Source organism: Echinops telfairi, unplaced genomic scaffold (genome assembly GCF_000313985.2).
Source record: "Echinops telfairi isolate 266 unplaced genomic scaffold, ASM31398v2 ScPeMD7_2;HRSCAF=8, whole genome shotgun sequence".
NCBI lineage: Eukaryota > Metazoa > Chordata > Mammalia > Afrosoricida > Tenrecidae > Echinops > Echinops telfairi.
In genome coordinates, this window is record NW_022103898.1 from 68613136 (window position 1) to 68630298 (window position 17163).

The 17163-nt window shown below is 45.2% G+C and overlaps 1 protein-coding gene across 1 annotated transcript in view; it reads right to left on the reverse strand.

Moving 5' to 3' along the window:
* The window catches only part of RASSF3 (Ras association domain family member 3), an 88247-nt gene extending 71092 nt beyond the window's left edge, over window positions 1-17155 (reverse strand). The window contains exon 1 of the mRNA XM_004700480.2: window positions 17045-17155. Within this exon, the coding sequence (XP_004700537.1) occupies window positions 17045-17155 (111 nt within the window). The remainder of the gene's footprint in view (window positions 1-17044) is intronic.
* Between the last annotated feature and the right edge of the window lie 8 nt (window positions 17156-17163).

The following is a 17163-nucleotide window of genomic DNA, read 5'->3' on the forward strand; positions in this document are numbered from 1 at the left end:
GTGATCACACAGGTTGATATGTTGTTCCATGTGGGCTTTGTTGCTTCTGAGCTAGATGGCCGCTTGTTTACCTTCAAGCTTTTAAGACCCCAGACGCTATCTCTTTTGATAGCCGGGCACCATCAGCTTTCTTCACCACATTTGCTTATTCACCCGCTTTGTCTTCAGAGCCCAGATTCTATCTTATCTGATAGGCGGACACCATCTAATTTCTTCACCACCTTTTATATAGCACCTGTCTCCTGCACCTGTCGCCTTCCTGGAGGCGAGTATCGAGCAGAGCCATAATGTAAGAACTAATTGTTAAATTGGTGCTGGGACTTAGTGAGCCCCAAACCCATTCCTGGATCTATGTTTGTTTGGTCTTTCAACTTATTCTTACTTGGGAATTAACCCAAATGCCACATCACTGCATCGTTCAAGCTGGTCAAGCAGAATTGCTTCCATAATCAGTTCCCAAACATCTTATTTCTTCCTGGGTACCTTGGCATCTTCTCCCTTTTATTGCACCCCTTCCTGGCCCCCTTGTTCTACACATTGAGCTCTGGAGCAAAAGAATCACACTTCTAGGGCTTGCTCATCTTTCAGCAGGGATGGAGAACTCCGAAGCAAAAGGGAGCAAGGCTTGTTTGTGACAGGTGGCCTCAGGCTGGGTCAGGAGGAAACTTTACTAAAACAAAGAAGGCACAGTGATGTGGCAAGCATTTAAAAAAAAAAAAAAAGCTAAGCCTCTGAATAACGGAAGTCTTCCTAATCCAGTGGATCTCAAACTTCCTAATGCCGTGACCCTTTAAGGTAGTTTCTCATATTGTGGTGACCCCCAACCATAAAAGTATTTTCATTGTTACTACATAGCTGTCATTTTGCTACTGTTATGAATCGGGTGACCCCTGTGAAAGGGTCACTTGACCCCCACAGGGGTCGCAACCCACAGGTTGAGAACTGCTGTCCTAATCACTTCTACCGAGACTCCCAGTTCATTTGGGTCAACAAATCCTTCAAAGAGTTACAGCTCATTTCCTACCATCTTTCACTCTTTGGCAGAATGATTACCAACACCAAACCAGATGCCTGTGTGCACCCTGACTCAAAGGCCAATTCCTCAGAGGATGATCACCAGCCCTTTCTTCTGAGGTTCCTCATGGGGGAAGCCTTGAACCTCCAGCCTTCATTAACAGCCAAACTGAACCATTTTCCCCATGCAAGGCCTTCTGGTTCGTTATTGTTGTTAGGTGCTGTGAGGGTGGTTCGTATCCTTAGCGACCCTACGAACAACAGAACACAGCACCGCCTGGTCCTGACCCTCTTCACAATCAGTGCTAAGATTGAGGCCATTGTTGTAGCCACTGTGTCAATCAATTACATCCAAGGTCTTCCTTTGTTCCCTGCCCCTTTACTTTACCAAGCATGATGTTCTTCAACCACTGTCAGTTCTCCATGCTGTCTACAGGTTCCTCCAATGCACAGAGGGCCACGATCAGCTATAGTGCAATCTTTTTTTTTCTTTTTAAAATCATTTTATTGGGGGTTTGTATAACTCTTATCACAATCTATACATACATCCATTGTGTCAAGCTCATTTGTACATGTTGTCATCTTCACTCAAAACTTTCTTCCTACTTGAGCCCTTAGTATCAGCTAATTTTTCCACTCCCTCCGGGCCCCCACTCCCTCATGGACCCTTAATAATTTATAAACTATTATCTTGTTATGTGTTACAGTGTTCAACATCTCCCTTCACCCACTTTTCTGTTGTCTGTCCCCCAGGGAGGGGGTTATATATAGATCCTTGTGATAGGTTCCCGCTTTCTACCCCACCTTCCCCTTAGCCTCCTGGTATTGTTACTCTCATTACTGATCTTGAGGGGTTTATCTATCCTGGATTCCCTGTGTTTCCAGTTCTTATCTGTACCAGTGTACATCCTCTGGTCTAGCTGGATTTGTAAGGTAGAAATGGGATCATGATAGTGGGACGGGGGCAAGAGGCAGCATTTAAGAACTAGAGGAAAGTTATGTTTCATCGTTGCTACACTGCACCCTGACTGGCTCATCTCCTCCCCAAGACCCTTCTGTTAAGGGGAGGTCCAGTTGCCTAAAGATGGGCTTTGGTTCCCCACTCCACACTCCCCCTCATTCACAATGATACGATTTTTTGTTCTTTGATGCCTGATACCTGATCCTATTGACACCTTGTTATCACACAGACTGGTGTGCTTCTTCCATGTGGGCTTTGTTGCTTCTCAGCTAGATGGCCACTTGTTTACCTTCAAGCCTTTAAGACCCTAGATGCTATATCTTTTGATAGCTGGGCACCATCAGCTTTCTTCACCACTTTTGCTTATGCAACCACTTTGTCTTCAGCAATCATGTTGGGAAGTGAGCATCATGGAATGCCAGTTTAATAGAATAAAGTGTTCTTGCATTGAGGGAGTACTTGAGTAGAGGCCCAATGTCCATCTGCTACTTTAATACTAAACCTATAAATATATGCACAAAGATCTACTTCCCCATTGTCATATATATATATTTACATATGTACATGCCTGTACTTAGACCTCTATAACTGCCCTTTGCCTCCTAGTTCTTTTCTCTATTTCCTTTTGTCCCACTATCATGCTCAGCCTTCATTTAGTTTTCAGTAATTCCTCTCGGTTACATTGCCCTTGATCAAGCCCTACCAGGCCTCCTACACCCTCCTCGCCATGGATTTTGGATGCTTGTTGCCCCCTTGTCCCTGGGTTTGTTAACACCCTATAGTGGAATCTCTTAAAGGCAACTGCTAAGCCTTTGTTTGTTACAAGCCAGGCATGCAGATACTTGACAGATGAGGAAAACGACGCTTTCGATTTATTTTTGAAAAGTGTACTTTACAAAGCTGCTTGCAATCAATCAAGACCATGTAGACCAGTGGTACTCAACCTTCCTAATGCCGCAACACTTTAACAGAGTTACTCATGTTATAGTGACCCCCAACCACACAATGATTTTCGTTGCTACTTCATAATTGTAATTTTGCTACCGTTATGAATCGGGCGACCCCTATGAAAGGGTCATTTGACCCCCAAAGGGGTCACCACCCACAGGCTGAGAACTGCTGGCTTACCTCAAAATATTCTGACCCATGTGATATTTTTTATGCTGTAACACAACAGAGATGTACCTCCACTGGTGTGGATTGTAAATTGTTGTCCTGCTGTTACAGCTAGGGTTCCATTTGAAAAGTAACTCTCTCTTGCCCTACATGACCCAGCGACTCAGGACGACTCAGGACGGATTCCGCTCCTGGAACCATCCAGACAAAGCTCCCACAGCAGCGTCTACCAGCAGTGCAGCGTCAAGCCCAGCCTCAGCAGCAGCAGCAAGCGACCACAGCGAGTCATTACCAAAGCAGAAAGCCACCTTCCAATTTCAGAAAGACCCTAAAGGCCAGGACTTCCCCTAAAGTGAAACTGGTAAGATGAGGGTAAGGGGAACGTGGGGGTTGAAAGGGGGAACCGAATGCAATGATCGACGTCTAACCCTCCCCACCCCCCACCCAGGGTGATGAACAACAGAAACATGGGTGAAGGGAGACAGTGGATAGTATAAGATATGAAAATAATAATAATTTCTATTTTATCAAGGGTTCATGAGGGTGGGGGGATAGGAAAAAAACGAGGAGCTGATGCCAAGAGCTCAAGTGGAAAGAAAATGTTTTGAAAAAGATGATGGCAAAATATGTACAAATGTGCATGACACAATGAATGTATGGATTGATAAGAGCTATAAGAGCCCCCAATAAAATGATTTTTTTTAAAAGAGAGAAACTTTTAAGAAAAAGCAAGTCCTAAGCCTGTTTAATCAAACAGAAACCAGCCTAAAATGACAAGAGTCATATGACTGCTTCTTAAAGCCAGCTACACAACAGAACCTCTAATTAAACACAAAAAACAAAACAAAATGTGAAGCGATTATTTATCGACATATCCTCCACCCTGGTCCACACACCTCTGAAAGTGGTGTTCCATCTCTTTAATCCTGGAAGACCTCAGCTCTCTTCAATTTGCAGCCGGGTCAAAACAACAGTTTTTACATCCTCCAGGGACCCCAGGGGGGCTCTTTAGAGTTTGGAGAACCAAAAGGCGTCTGAAGGGGATGAGATCAGGGCTGTAGGGTGGATGGGGTGAAATTTCCCACAGAACTCTTTCTAGGACAACCCCGGCTAGCTTGTAGAATGAGCAGATGCACTGCAACGAAGGGGCCCAGGCCTTGGCACAACTTTCCTGCCCTTTTCCTCATGGATGCAGTTTTGGTTTTCCGAATCCTTTGAGAAAGTCCATCAGGACAACCCCTCTGGAATCCAAAACAACAGTCGCCACGACCTTCTGAGCTGACCTCTCGGCCTTGAAGTTAACTGGCCACGCACGGATTTTGTTTTTCTTGAAGACACCTTAGCTAGACTCAGAGAAGTATTTTACTCCGAGAACTTGTCTGCAGCCATCTACTGACGGGAGAGACAGTTTAAACTCATTCAGTTTGGAATAAACCTGTGCCTGTATGAACTAGAAACCTAGTAGCGATACATTTAGACTTACCCTCCCTTATTACACCTCTACCAGGCCATTAAACCTGGATCTGCTCAAGGTCGAAACCTAGAAAATGGTTTGCTCGGTTGACTCACAGAATGCTGAACTTCACTTCTGTATTGGCACTTTTCCTCCTCTGTAAGACAACTGTACTTAGCTGGGTCACTGTCTAGTTTCATATTTTGTTTGTTTGTTAGCTTAATTTGCAGTTTGAGGAATTATACACACATTCCATGACTTCATAAGCAAAATATCAAGAAAAACGATTCCTTAATTCAAGCATCTGTAGGAAGTTTTCATTTGCACACTTGACTGGGCTCTCAAAAAAAATATGGGGATCTGGGAGGGATTTTACAAGATTTATTACCCAAACAGAAGTTAACTCTTCACATCTTTCTAAAAGATTCACTTGATAAAAACCATGAGGAGAAATAAATTGATAAGCTAGAAATCAGGTATAAGGTTAAGCAATAATTTGTAACAGAGATGCCAACATGGCTAAATGCGATGCCCGTTTAACTCTAGCTGCCATTTTCCAACTGTTAAGTTTCTAAGGAAACAGCACAAAGATACTCTTTGGAGGATGGGGTTTGGGGTAGTTTGTTCAAGCAGCTGTTTTTCACCACCTACTTTATTTTTTAAGAAGCCTTGGCGGCACAGCAGGTTAAGCAAGACCCATTGCGGCAACCCACTGGCAGTTCCACGCAAGAAAAGCGAGGCTGTCTGTTCCTGTAGAGCAGTGGCTCTCAACCTTCCTCATGTCACCACCCTTTCATACAGTTCCTCTTGTTGTGGTGACCACCAACCATCTAATTATTTTCGTTGTATCTTCATCACTGTCATTTTTGCTACTGTTATGAATCGGGTGACCCTGTGAAAGGGCCGTTCGACCCCAGCCCCACAGGTTGAGAGCCGCTGCTGTAAAGACTTAGCGTTTTGGAAATCCTTTGCAACAGTGCTACTCTGTTCTAGGGTCACTATGAGCCGGAGTCTACTTGACGAGCGTGGGTTTGGGTTTGGTTTGATTTAGTCTATTTTTAAGTTTACTTAAGATTCCTCTGAAGTCTACTGGGGTGATTAAAAACTAAACTCAGGAGAGAAAAAAATCAAAGATAAACAGGAACCTCCAGTCACCTCCCCCTCTCTTTTTTTAAACATGTCTAGTAAAGACACATCATCCGACTCCTCCAGGCAGTTTTCTGCACAGCTTGTTCACAGGATGGTGGTGCGGTCTTAGCAATGCCTTTCCTATGTCGTAATGAGAGGACTAACAAGTATTTTGCTACAGGGTTTCAGTGATGTCAGCCTGAAACACATTCTAAAGTATTCCAAAATACCAGGATAATACGTAATGCCCCTTTAGATCAAACAGTAAGTCAAAAAATAACCTGACGCTCAGCTGACCACAAAAAGGAGGAACCATCTGCCCCACTCACTGTTCAGGGCCCTCTAGGAGCCTGCTGCTCAAGAGCATTACCTAAGAGGCACATGGCTAAAGGCCAGGAGCACCAGCCACACAAAGAGGAAGCACCACACAGCAGTGTAGGGAAACGCTGCGAACTACAGAAAAGTAAAGGACAACACAGCGCGGTTGTTCATGTCTTTCTGTTTTAATGACTACGTTCCGATGAGGCAGAGTACCATGAAACTAATGTTAAAATGGGGCAGTGCCACCAGTGCCGTTAGTTACAGCCTCATACTCAGCAACATTCCATCCCCCACATTAATCCACAATGGAAAAGGCTTCGTGTTCAAATATTTACAGCGATGCTATTTGTAATAGCAAAATTAGAAAATTCCACATTTTCCAATAATGGGAAAACAAAAGTATGCCTACGCAATACAATACTCCGGAGAGGTCAAAATGAGTACGGCGGTCATGTAGCAACACCCCACGGCTCAAGGTTTAGATGGCACAGATTCAGATTGGTAAGCTGCTGTTAGGTGCCCTGGTCAGACCCAGCGCATAGCAACCCTAGTTCCGCAGAACAGAAGGAAACACGGTCCCATCCTACGCCACCCTCGAGGGGTTGTTATGTCCAAGTCCACGGTGGCCACCACTCTGGCAGTGCCTCTTGTTAGGAGTCTTCCCTGTACTCACCGACCCTCTACCAAGCAGGATGGGTCGTTTCCAGGGTCTGGTCCCTGGGTAACGCGTCTAACGTGCGTTGGACAAGCCTGGACACCCTCGCTTCGAAGGAGCGTTCATGATGGCTGTACTTTTCCCGCGACAGATTTGTTTGTTCTTCTGGCTCTTTAACATTTCAAATCGGGCTTGTCCGGCAGATCTGCTTGAAGTAATACGTCATTAGCTTTCCTGATTGCTGCGTTCATGAGCATAATTGTGGATCCAAGTAAAATGACCTCCAGGGCAACTTCCATCTTTGCTCCATCTATCATGACGGTGCCCACTGGTCCAGTTGGGAGTTTTGCTTTCTTTACAAAGGAGCCCTGGTGGCAGTGTGGGTTTCGAACTGTTAATCTCTTGATTAGCAGCCCAGCACATAAACCAGTACACGACAATAGTAAACAGAATAGTAAAATTATTTTTCCCAAACTTCCTCATATTATGTTTCATGGCACTGATCTTACTGGTTAAAAATGGAAGAAAATACTACTTTAGCAATCCACAAAACCCAAAGCTTAAAATCTTCCCGGTAAATAATGGCCTGCTGATGAGAAAGTGATGATTCTTCTACAGGCTACATGGCGAAGCTGGAGCCGGCTTTTGAACTAAGACCTTGCACGGTGAGAGAGGCCCAATACAGACCTACACAGGAGCCACAAGGGCAAGTTTCACCTCTGTTTTCTTCACCACAAATCCCTAGCACCTAGGAGCTTTCAGGATACCATCAATACTCAATAAACTGTGGGACTCAATGGAGAAAACAGCACTCACCTACACAAAAATACACTTTATGCAAACTGCATCGATTTCACGTAAACTCGCTGATTACATTCTATCGTTCTTAAATCAAGATTGGCTCCCTTCTAGTCACCCCTTCCCAAATCTATCCTTCTCCTACCCCTCCTCTAATTATCTCCATCTGTCTCACATCTGGAAAAAAGGCCCCAAAGTGCTGCAATACATAATTAGTAAATGGTTCTAGCTGACTGAAGCATGGAGCAGCAGTCAGCAATTACAGTCCATAAAACGTGTATTAACTTATTGTTTTCATAGGCTATGAAATAATGAGCCCTATTATCTCTCTAAGTGGAGGGCAGGAGGTACCGTTTGAATGCCATCAGGGCAGTTTTCAGCCTATCAGCTGGCATGTGAAGATAAAAAGTGGAAAGTTCCCCACACAAAAGTTTCACAACCCCAAAATGCTGATCCCTGTAACTAAGGATAGGACAACGGTGAGGGGTGATTTCCCTTTAGGATGGAAATCACCCCAACGTGCGGGGCTGCTTACCAATCTATAACCAATCTATAACCCTGGTGAGGGCTCCCAGCCCTGCTTTACCAACAGTCCTGGGTGAGCCTCATTCCATTACCTTCCCGTCCCTTTTGACTAGGAAAATTTGAAACTTCCAGTTACGTAATTTTTAATTTTCCAACAGCCACGTTAACAGCAGGTGAAAACAATTTTAATTATTAAAAAAAAACAGGTAGGTGAGAACATTATGCTCTTTTAAAGGACTCTCCATGAAATTGAACTGACAAGAGCAACAAGAGAAGCATAGGGGGACGAGAGCTTATCATGAGGGAGGGACTATGTCAAAAAGAGCATGAGAGTGATGGTACCACTTGAATGGGATCACTGTTCACTAAACTGTACACATAGAAATTGTCAGATCGGCATATATTCTGTTTTACATTTTTTCAGTAATAGGGAAATAAATAATTTCTAAAAAATAAATCTGACAATGTTATTTACCCCAATGTGTACCATATATTGTCATTTCTGTATGTGAAGTAAAATATGATGAGAGATTTGAGGCATCCTGGCGGCACAGCTGGATGAAACACTGGGCCAAGCACTCTGTGGGGGCAAGATGAGGCAGCCTGCTCCTGGAGATTTACAGCCTCGGAAACCCTACGTGGGGTCACTGAGTCAGAATTGACTTGACAGCAGCGGATAAGGTACTTTACTCTTTTTTGTCCCATACCCCCCAAAACTAAACCCACTGCCACCACATCAATTCTGACTCACAGCAACCCTACAAAGCGTTTCCAAGGCTATACATCTTGCTGGATGCAGAGAGCCTCATCCTTCTCCAAGAAGCAGTTGGTGGATTTGAATTGCAAATCTTGCAGTTGGGAGTCTAAAGCTTACCGGCCAGCACTGTGCCCAAGATAGAGTATGCACTTCACACGCGCAGCATCTTGATAGTCCCACCAGCCACACTTCAATGCTCAGTAGCCACAGTTGGCTAGTTACTAGTATATTGTACAGTGTGGCTCTAGAGCAGTGGTTCTCAACCTTCCCAATGCTGCGACCCTTTAATACAGTTCCTCATGTGGTGGTGACCCCCCCCCCAGCCATAAAATTATTTTCGTTGCTACTTCATAACTGTAATTTTGCTGCTGTTATAATCGAGCAGCCCCTGTGAAAGGGTCGTTCAACACCCCAAAGGGTTGTGACCCACAGGTTGTGACCCACTGTTTTATGGGGAAGCACTTCTTAGTCAATGTTTTGGTCTAAATAGATGTAGGTAGCTTTTCCACACTTTACACACTATATGTGTTCCCGAAAAGCCGTAACCAAGTAGACATTTCCTTCAAATACACGAAGGAAGCAAGTTTTTCAAAGGAAAATTATGCTCTCCTCTGTCCACTTGGCAAACTTTACTGGGGGGAGGGGGGTATTACTAACAAGGTTGAAGACTGTTTCGTTCACTGCTGAATCCTCCGTGTCGGCAGCAAGTGGCTGCTGCTGTTCTGATGAGCGCCCCTCAAGTCATTCCAACTCATGGCGACCCTCCAGGGCCGAACTGCTCCATCGAGTTAGTTTGCTTCTTTTTTTCTTTTTAAGCTTTTGATTGAGACTTGGAGGAAGGTTACAGAGCAGATCATCAGCTCTAAATTTTCAAAAAGCGGTCAAGGCTGTGTGCGAGACCTTTCAGAAGATCACTAGGCTTGTCTTCCAAGGCACCTCTGAGTAGCCAGCACTCAATCAATTGTTGAATTAATGAGTAAATAGGAATGAAGAAAGAAATGAAAGTTCACTGCCACCGAATCGATTTCCACTCACGGGGACCCGATAGGAGAGCACAGACCTGCTCCTGTGAGTTTCTAAGGCTAAATCTTTACTGGAGTAGAAAGCCTCATCTTTCTCCCCCGGATTGGCTAGTAGTTCTGAACTACGGATCTTGCTGTTAGTAGCTCAATGCATAATCCATTACACCACCAAGGTTCCTGGAATGAATGATAGGCAGGGAGTGAATTACACCTATCTACTTGCTAATCCAAAGGTAACATTTCTAACCCACCAGGTCACACAGTTCCTACTGCTCCATGGAAGGAAGAGGAGGTAACCTGCTTCTGTGAAGAGTCGCAGTCTTAGAAACACTGTGGGACACTTTCACACCGTCCTAGGGGGTCCTGGGGGTCACAATCACACAATGTCTCCGCCTTGTTAGTCATAGCATATCAACACTATCACTCATTTTTTAATGTTCACTGAGTGTAAGTTATTGTGAAGGTTTAAGGTTTGGTTGGGGGGAGAGAAAAATGTGTATACTTATATGTAACAGAAACAAACAGCACAAGATATTGGGATTTTCCCAAAAGAAGCAGACCTATTCATTCAACAAACGTCACTGAGTGGCTACTATGCGCTGGACATTGCTCTCTGTTGTGTTGGGTAAACAGCAGTGAGTACAATGAGCTCAACCAGTCTCTGTTCATGTCTCCTGAGAAAGACATACATTACACGAAATACTATTGTAAGCTGTGATTACTGTTATGAAGAGCAAGAGCAGAAAGCTTTAGGAGGGTAGAGACTGACTACTTGAGATGGAAGGGTCTGGAAGATGATTCTGAAAAGGTGAGACTCGTTGGCATATGAGGGGGACCAGAAGGAGGCAGTTCCCCGACAAGGTGCAGAATGGTGAATCACTTGGCCCCAGGAGGGATTAGGTGACTAGAGCCCTAGTTACATTCTACTCTCTAAAGCAGTGGTTCTCAACCTTCCTAATACCACGACCCTTTAACACAATTCATGTTGTGGTGACCCCAACCATAAAATTATTTTCATTGCTACTTCATAACTGTAATTTTACAACTGTAATGAATTGGGTGACCTCTGAGAAAGTGTCATTCGACCCCCAGAGGGGTCGCGACCGACAGGTTGAGAACTGCTGTTCTAAAAGTTGTTGCATCAGAAATTGAACAGTATGCTAGCCTTCTAAGACAGGTAAAGTTTGAAAAGTTCCTAGCAGGCAATGCAGATGCCTTTGGTGGTGCTGTGCATTGGGCACTAGGCTGCTAAAAGCAGGTGAGTGGTTCAAACCCAGCAGCTGCACCTTAAGGGAAAGGTGAGGCTGTCTGCTCCCATAAAGATTTATACTCTTGGAAACCCTATACGGGGACATTATGAGTTTGAATAAACTCGGTGACAGTGGGCTTACTTTAGGGGTTTAGTAGGTACTGTACGTGTACACACACACACACACACACACACACACACTGCTTTTCAATGAGACAACAAAATAAGCAGCTTACATTGAACAAGTTATGAGGGGGTTTCAAAATGTTAATGAAAAATATACATTATCTTTCAATTCCATTTTCCTTGAACTTTTAGAAGCCCTTGTGTAAATCTAGTAACTTTGGAAAGCACCCATTGCCAACTGAAAAACTGGAACTCTGAACCCAACTACCATACTCACCATGTTTGGAGAGTCAACAAAGAGGAAGGCCCTGGACGAGATGGATTGGCAGTGACCACCTGGATGGGCTCGGCCATAGGGACAATTGCGAAGCTGGCACAGGACCATGCAGTATTTCCTTCTGTTGTGCACAGGGTGGCCACGGGTCAGAGACTACTTGATGGCACCTGACAACATCATACTCACAGGGCCCTCATTTTGTCATTTCACCACCCTCTCTGAAGGACTGCCTAACTACAATGGCCTGAGGCCAAAATAGGAGGGAACTCAAAATGTGAGCTCAAACTGGGGGCTTTATCAAAAGACAGCAACTAATGGGGGAGGGTGGAAGGAGAGAGCTGGGGAGGGCAAAGACTGATGCTTCATTACCAACTCAGCCACACCAAAAAGCATTTGGTCAGTTTCATTTTTTTTTCTTCCAGAAAAAGAATGTTTACAGTATGACATGCACTGACTGCCAAAGGAAGTCTAAAAAGAATAACCACATTATTGGATATTTTTAGCCTTTCTTTTCATAAATGTTTTGTGTCAGTGCTTTCCAAATAATCCCAAATCTTGCAAGTTATCCAGGAGGAGGAACTGGGTTAAAGCGTATATTGTTCAGATGTGAGGGTACAGAAGATCAGGGACCCATCTCCTTTTGGAATTCAGTTGATGGAATACGACTCTGTGAGTTCTCAGTACTCACACAAAGTCCCAAAGAATCAGTACTGTGCAAAAAGAAGAGATGTGCAAATTATCTTTAAAAAACAAGAGTAATAACCAAACCCTTCTGCTCAGAGCGACCCTCCAGCAACCCAAATCACCCTAAAATGAGTAACAGAAGACTGAATCCAGTAACATAAGGATTAGAAGTCAATCCTTCGTGAATATTTGCCCCCAGTGACCAGCACCCAAAGCTTCTAATGGAAATACTGAGTAAAACAGTACAACTCACGGCTATTGATCCCAACAGTAAGACACAGAACCAGATAGGCATAAAAAATATCTATGATAAAGAGAAAACCCCAAGGACAAAGCTGGAGGCCCATTACACGGACTCTCACAGGCTTGCCTTACTAAACATTTCCTCAATAAAATAAAATAAAACAAACCCAGTGCATGATTCACACAATTACTTCAAACTTCTCACCTATTGTGCTTTATATCAAAATTGTTGTCTCACGTCTTTATTCTCAGTAACCACCAGAGGCACAGGAAGAAAAGCTGTGGGACCAGACATGCTCCAGCAGATTACATGAATAATTCTCGACTGCTGCCATGTATGTCCTCAGTTATCTGTAGTTTGCTTTTACTAGAAGAATCATAATATGCAAGTCATTATGAGGTACTGAACTCTTACCTGTGATTCTCTGCAATTACAGACGTTTCTGTAATTGTTTCAAAAAGAAAATGGATGTCTTAAATTATTTTCAAACCATTTTTAAGATAGTGTTTGAATCTGAAGTCTGAAGTTTTAACCGTCACCTTAAGTGTGGGCCTTTTTTGGCAGGTAAGTACCTCACCTTTCATTAGGTTAGTGCTACTAAGGATAATTGGAAGAACCTTATGATTTTTTTAAAACAATAAAGAGCCAATTATTAGCAAGCCAGGAAAGCAGGAATTCATTCACTAAGTTCCAAGGAGCAACACCAGTGCTTTAGCTACAGACCCAGGCCCTCAGGATACAGCTGACAAACGTGGCATTCAAACTGCTAAACAAAGGCTATGTATCCATTCACGATATAGCCCTTGAAGGGCTTTTAACTGTTTTCTTTCTTTTTTATTTTTCAAAAGACCAAAATACGAAAGAAAAGGATATTTTCTTTACTTCTGTACCATCTAAAGGATGATTTTATTATTGTTGTTGTTGGAGACAGACAGAAGTTGTGATGCGTTTCTTCGCCTGGCAAGAGAAGAGAGAAGTTTCTCATGCCCTCAACCTGTCTCCCCAGCCTGCATTTACCACAAACAGCTTGCCCTCTCTGGAGTTTCAAGAATTCCCTAAAAATATCACATTTTCATAGCTTTTCTCCCCGGTGGTACAGCGCACCCCTACCACCACCACCACTAAACAAACCACTGAAGAACAAGGATGGTGAGACTTTGTCTCATATACTTTGGACTTCTGATCGGTAGAGACTAGACTCTGAAAAAGGGCATATGCTTGGTAAAGTGGAACAAAAAAAGTGGACAGCCCTCAAAGAGATGAACTGACAACAGTGGCTGCAACAGGCCCCAACCTAACCATTGTAGAGATGGTGCAGGACTTGACAGTGTTCCTTCTGCTGTACATAGGTTGGTATGAGTCAGAGCACAGCACCTAACATTACCAATAGCAGCGCCTATGACAATTCTCTCCATCTCACTAGAGAAAAGATAGTAAGTCACACATGCTTATCTTTCTCTCACCATCAACAGCATAATAAAATACTTACCTAACCTTCTACCACCCACTGCCGTAGAGTTGATGCTGATTCATAGCGACCTTACAGGACAAGGTAGAACTGCCCCTGTGGGCTTCTGAGGCTGTAGCAAAAGCAGGAAGCACATCTTTCTTCGGAGAAGCAGCTAATGGTTTTGAACTGCTGATATTGCAGTTAGCAGCCCAACGTAGGCATAACCACTATACCATCATGGCTTCCTTTACCTAACCTTACCTAACCTTAACCTTAGGAGAAATAAATGCTCTACATCACAGGTTCCTAAACTTATTTGACCTATTTGCTCTTCTTCAGAAAAAAAAAATTACTCGGTGCCCTCTTGCCAATTAAAAACCTTGTATCATAGCCCACAATCCAAGATAAAGTATAGATATCTGTGTTAGTCCAGGTAGACTAGAGAAACAAATTCAGAGAGACTAGTATGTGTATAAGAAAAAGGCTTATATACAAGAGCAACTGTACATTAAGTATCCCAACCCAGTCCAGTCCAAGCCCATAAGTCTGATATTAGCCCCTATGTCTGATACCAATCTAGAAAGTCCTCTTCAGACTCAAGAAACACATGCAATGACACCAATGAGGCCGAATGCAGTGGGTAGAAAGTCTGTGAAACCAGTGGTGTCGTAAGCATCTCAGTGCTGGCAGGGGTCTCTCCATGGATTCTCCAGCTTCAGAGGTCTGGTTGCCTCAGGGTAGGTCTATGTGGCTGCTCCAAGCTCAGGGCACTAGCACATTTCCTCGTGTCTTGCCAGCGGCAATGTCCCCAAGAAAGTGAGCTGAGAGAGACAGTGTCTCCTTCTCCAAGAAGGAATACAGAAGTTCCCAGGATTCTCAGGAGAAAGCCACACCCACATAGAGGCCTCATTGGCTGTGATCCAATTGACAGACTAACCTCTACCCCTTCACTCTGAATCCTCAAATGGAAAATGACTATACAACTACCACAATATCTGTTTAAGCAGTCTGCCACCACCACCCCCACCCAGACCCAGCGGCCCCAGCAAGAGCAGCACCACTCACTTTGGGAAACACTGCTGCAGGAATGGAACCAGGAAAGGCAGGGAGGAGGTGGGAAGAGTGCTGTTACCTTGTGACAAGTACACTCACTCCGTGCCATGAAACAAACTGGGTATGAATTGTTGAATGGAAACATGATTTGATCTAAAAACTTTCACCAGCATCGCAATGAAGAAATTTTTTTTAGGTGACTTGTTTTGTATTTATGTTTGAACTCACAAATCTTATAAGGAATTTTACAGACTCAGTCACTTCTAAGAAACCAAAATTCCCAGTTAAGGTGCAAAATCGAGAACCCTGTTTCACCTGCCAAATCCGGCATCTATGCACTTTGAAAGTGGTAAGTTTAAAAGGGAAGTAAAACAAAAGGTTTTGTTTTTTTTCTTTAAATAAAAACGAAAGAGGGGGAAGCAAAGGGCAACAGAGCTTTGAGGTACATGTACTTCTATTTGATTTTCAGAACGCTCGAAAATACTTGTTAACGTAGATGAGTTCTAAATGCTAGATGAATAATAGTGCGCGAATGCACATAATACATGTGCTACATGAATGTCACAGGTAACTTAAGGGCACTCTTGTGGGCATCTTAAAGCACTGAAGAATACTCCAAAGATTCACACCTGGCCACTGGCCCTGGGAAGCTGCACGTCTTCTGGCAATCACTAGGCACTTCTAGAAATCAGCTTCACGCTATTACCATTCCTCTCTGACATATGGTAACAGCAGCCTAATGTGGGCAGGAAAACAGCAGGAAAAGGGTAGAAGGAACCAGTGAGCAGGCAACCCAATTCTACCGCCTACTGGGGTCTGAGGTGGGGAAGCGGGGTGGTGGTGGTTTCTGACTTCCAAACTTCAAGGCCACCTCATGCCATCAGAATAAGACATCACTCAAAGTGACAGAGTGAGGCTGTAACAATAAAGGCAGAGAAACGACCACAGCAGAACGTCATGTTGGATTAGCTGCTGTTACAAGAGTGAGCGCACTTGACAATTCACTCTGGCCCTTCACCCCATCCTTCTGGTTTGGAACTTAAGAGGTTGAAAAAACTAGAACTTCCGAATCCTAAAGCGAAATCTGAGCTCAGAATGCAGTTAAATAAACTTAAAAGGTCTGGCAAGGAAACGCTCATAGATTACTACCTCCCCATCCGCGGAAACCCATCATCCGGGCCCCTGCACGATTTCTCTCCTCGTCTTCCAGAACTAAGTCTGTTAGAAACGTTTGGTGCACGCCTGCTATTTTTGAAAAGCAACGAATTTGTTCCATCCCAGCCTTCTCTAATCTGATGTGAGCTAGGCTGGGCTGGCAGGGCTCCCTGCTGCGGCTCCCAGGGCCGGGAGGGCACGGATGGGGTCAAGCGCCAGACTGGCTGGGGAGTGCTGCCGAAGTGCTCCGTTTGGGGAAGGCCTCTCTGAAAAAACACGGTCACGGTCAGCGAGACCGGCCCCTTCCCATCTTTTCTCAAGTCGTGCTTCCCAAGACACGCTTCCTCCAAAAATGGAAGAAACCGCGGAAAGCTTAGCGAGCGCGCCCTGCCATTTACCTGGCACCAGAACTTGTTTGCAAACCATTCTAGGCACACCTACAAACCTGACTCCACAGAACACGCCGCAGCCCGGACTCCGCAAACGAAATATAAGAGCGCCCACGGCGTCGGGCCCCTCAAGGGGCAGGACCACGAAGCTGGGGGCGGCCAGGTCACTGCGGCCACCCAGCTATCACCGTCGGCCCCTTCCCCGGGCCCCAGCCATATGGAGGGTCACTGCCACTGATAAGATCAACTGTGTGTGGGGGTGGGGGGTGGGGGGAGTTAGAGTTCAACTTCACCCAGGGGGATCGCAAAGGGCGTTCCCCGCGCGCAAGGCAAACGGCGCGAGCGGCCCAGGGTCGCAAACTGCCTCTCGGAACTGCTCCCCGCGCTCAGCCCGGCGCACAGGCTCCGCCGGGAGGGCGGCGGCCACCGGCAGCCCCGAGGCGGAGCCGCAGCGGCCATCTGACGCTTTCTCCTCCGGCCCGGGCCCGGGGAGCCGCAGGCAAGCACCCAAATGCACGCGCACAAACGCGTCCCCGTCCCAGCGGGCAGAAGCTACTTGGGGAGGCCTCCTCCTAGCCGGCGAGTGTCTCCCCGCTCGCCCCGGCGGAGCCACGTGGAGACGGCGGGACCCCGGGAGCCACGGGGTCACTTGACGAGCGCCACTCACTTGCTGGCCGGCGCGGGGCTTGCCCTGGGGCGCCCTCCTGAAGAAGGAGGTCCTGGCGGTGAAGAAGAAGTCCTCCGCGTCCTCCTCCAGGCTGCTGTAGCCGCTGCTCATGCTGCTGG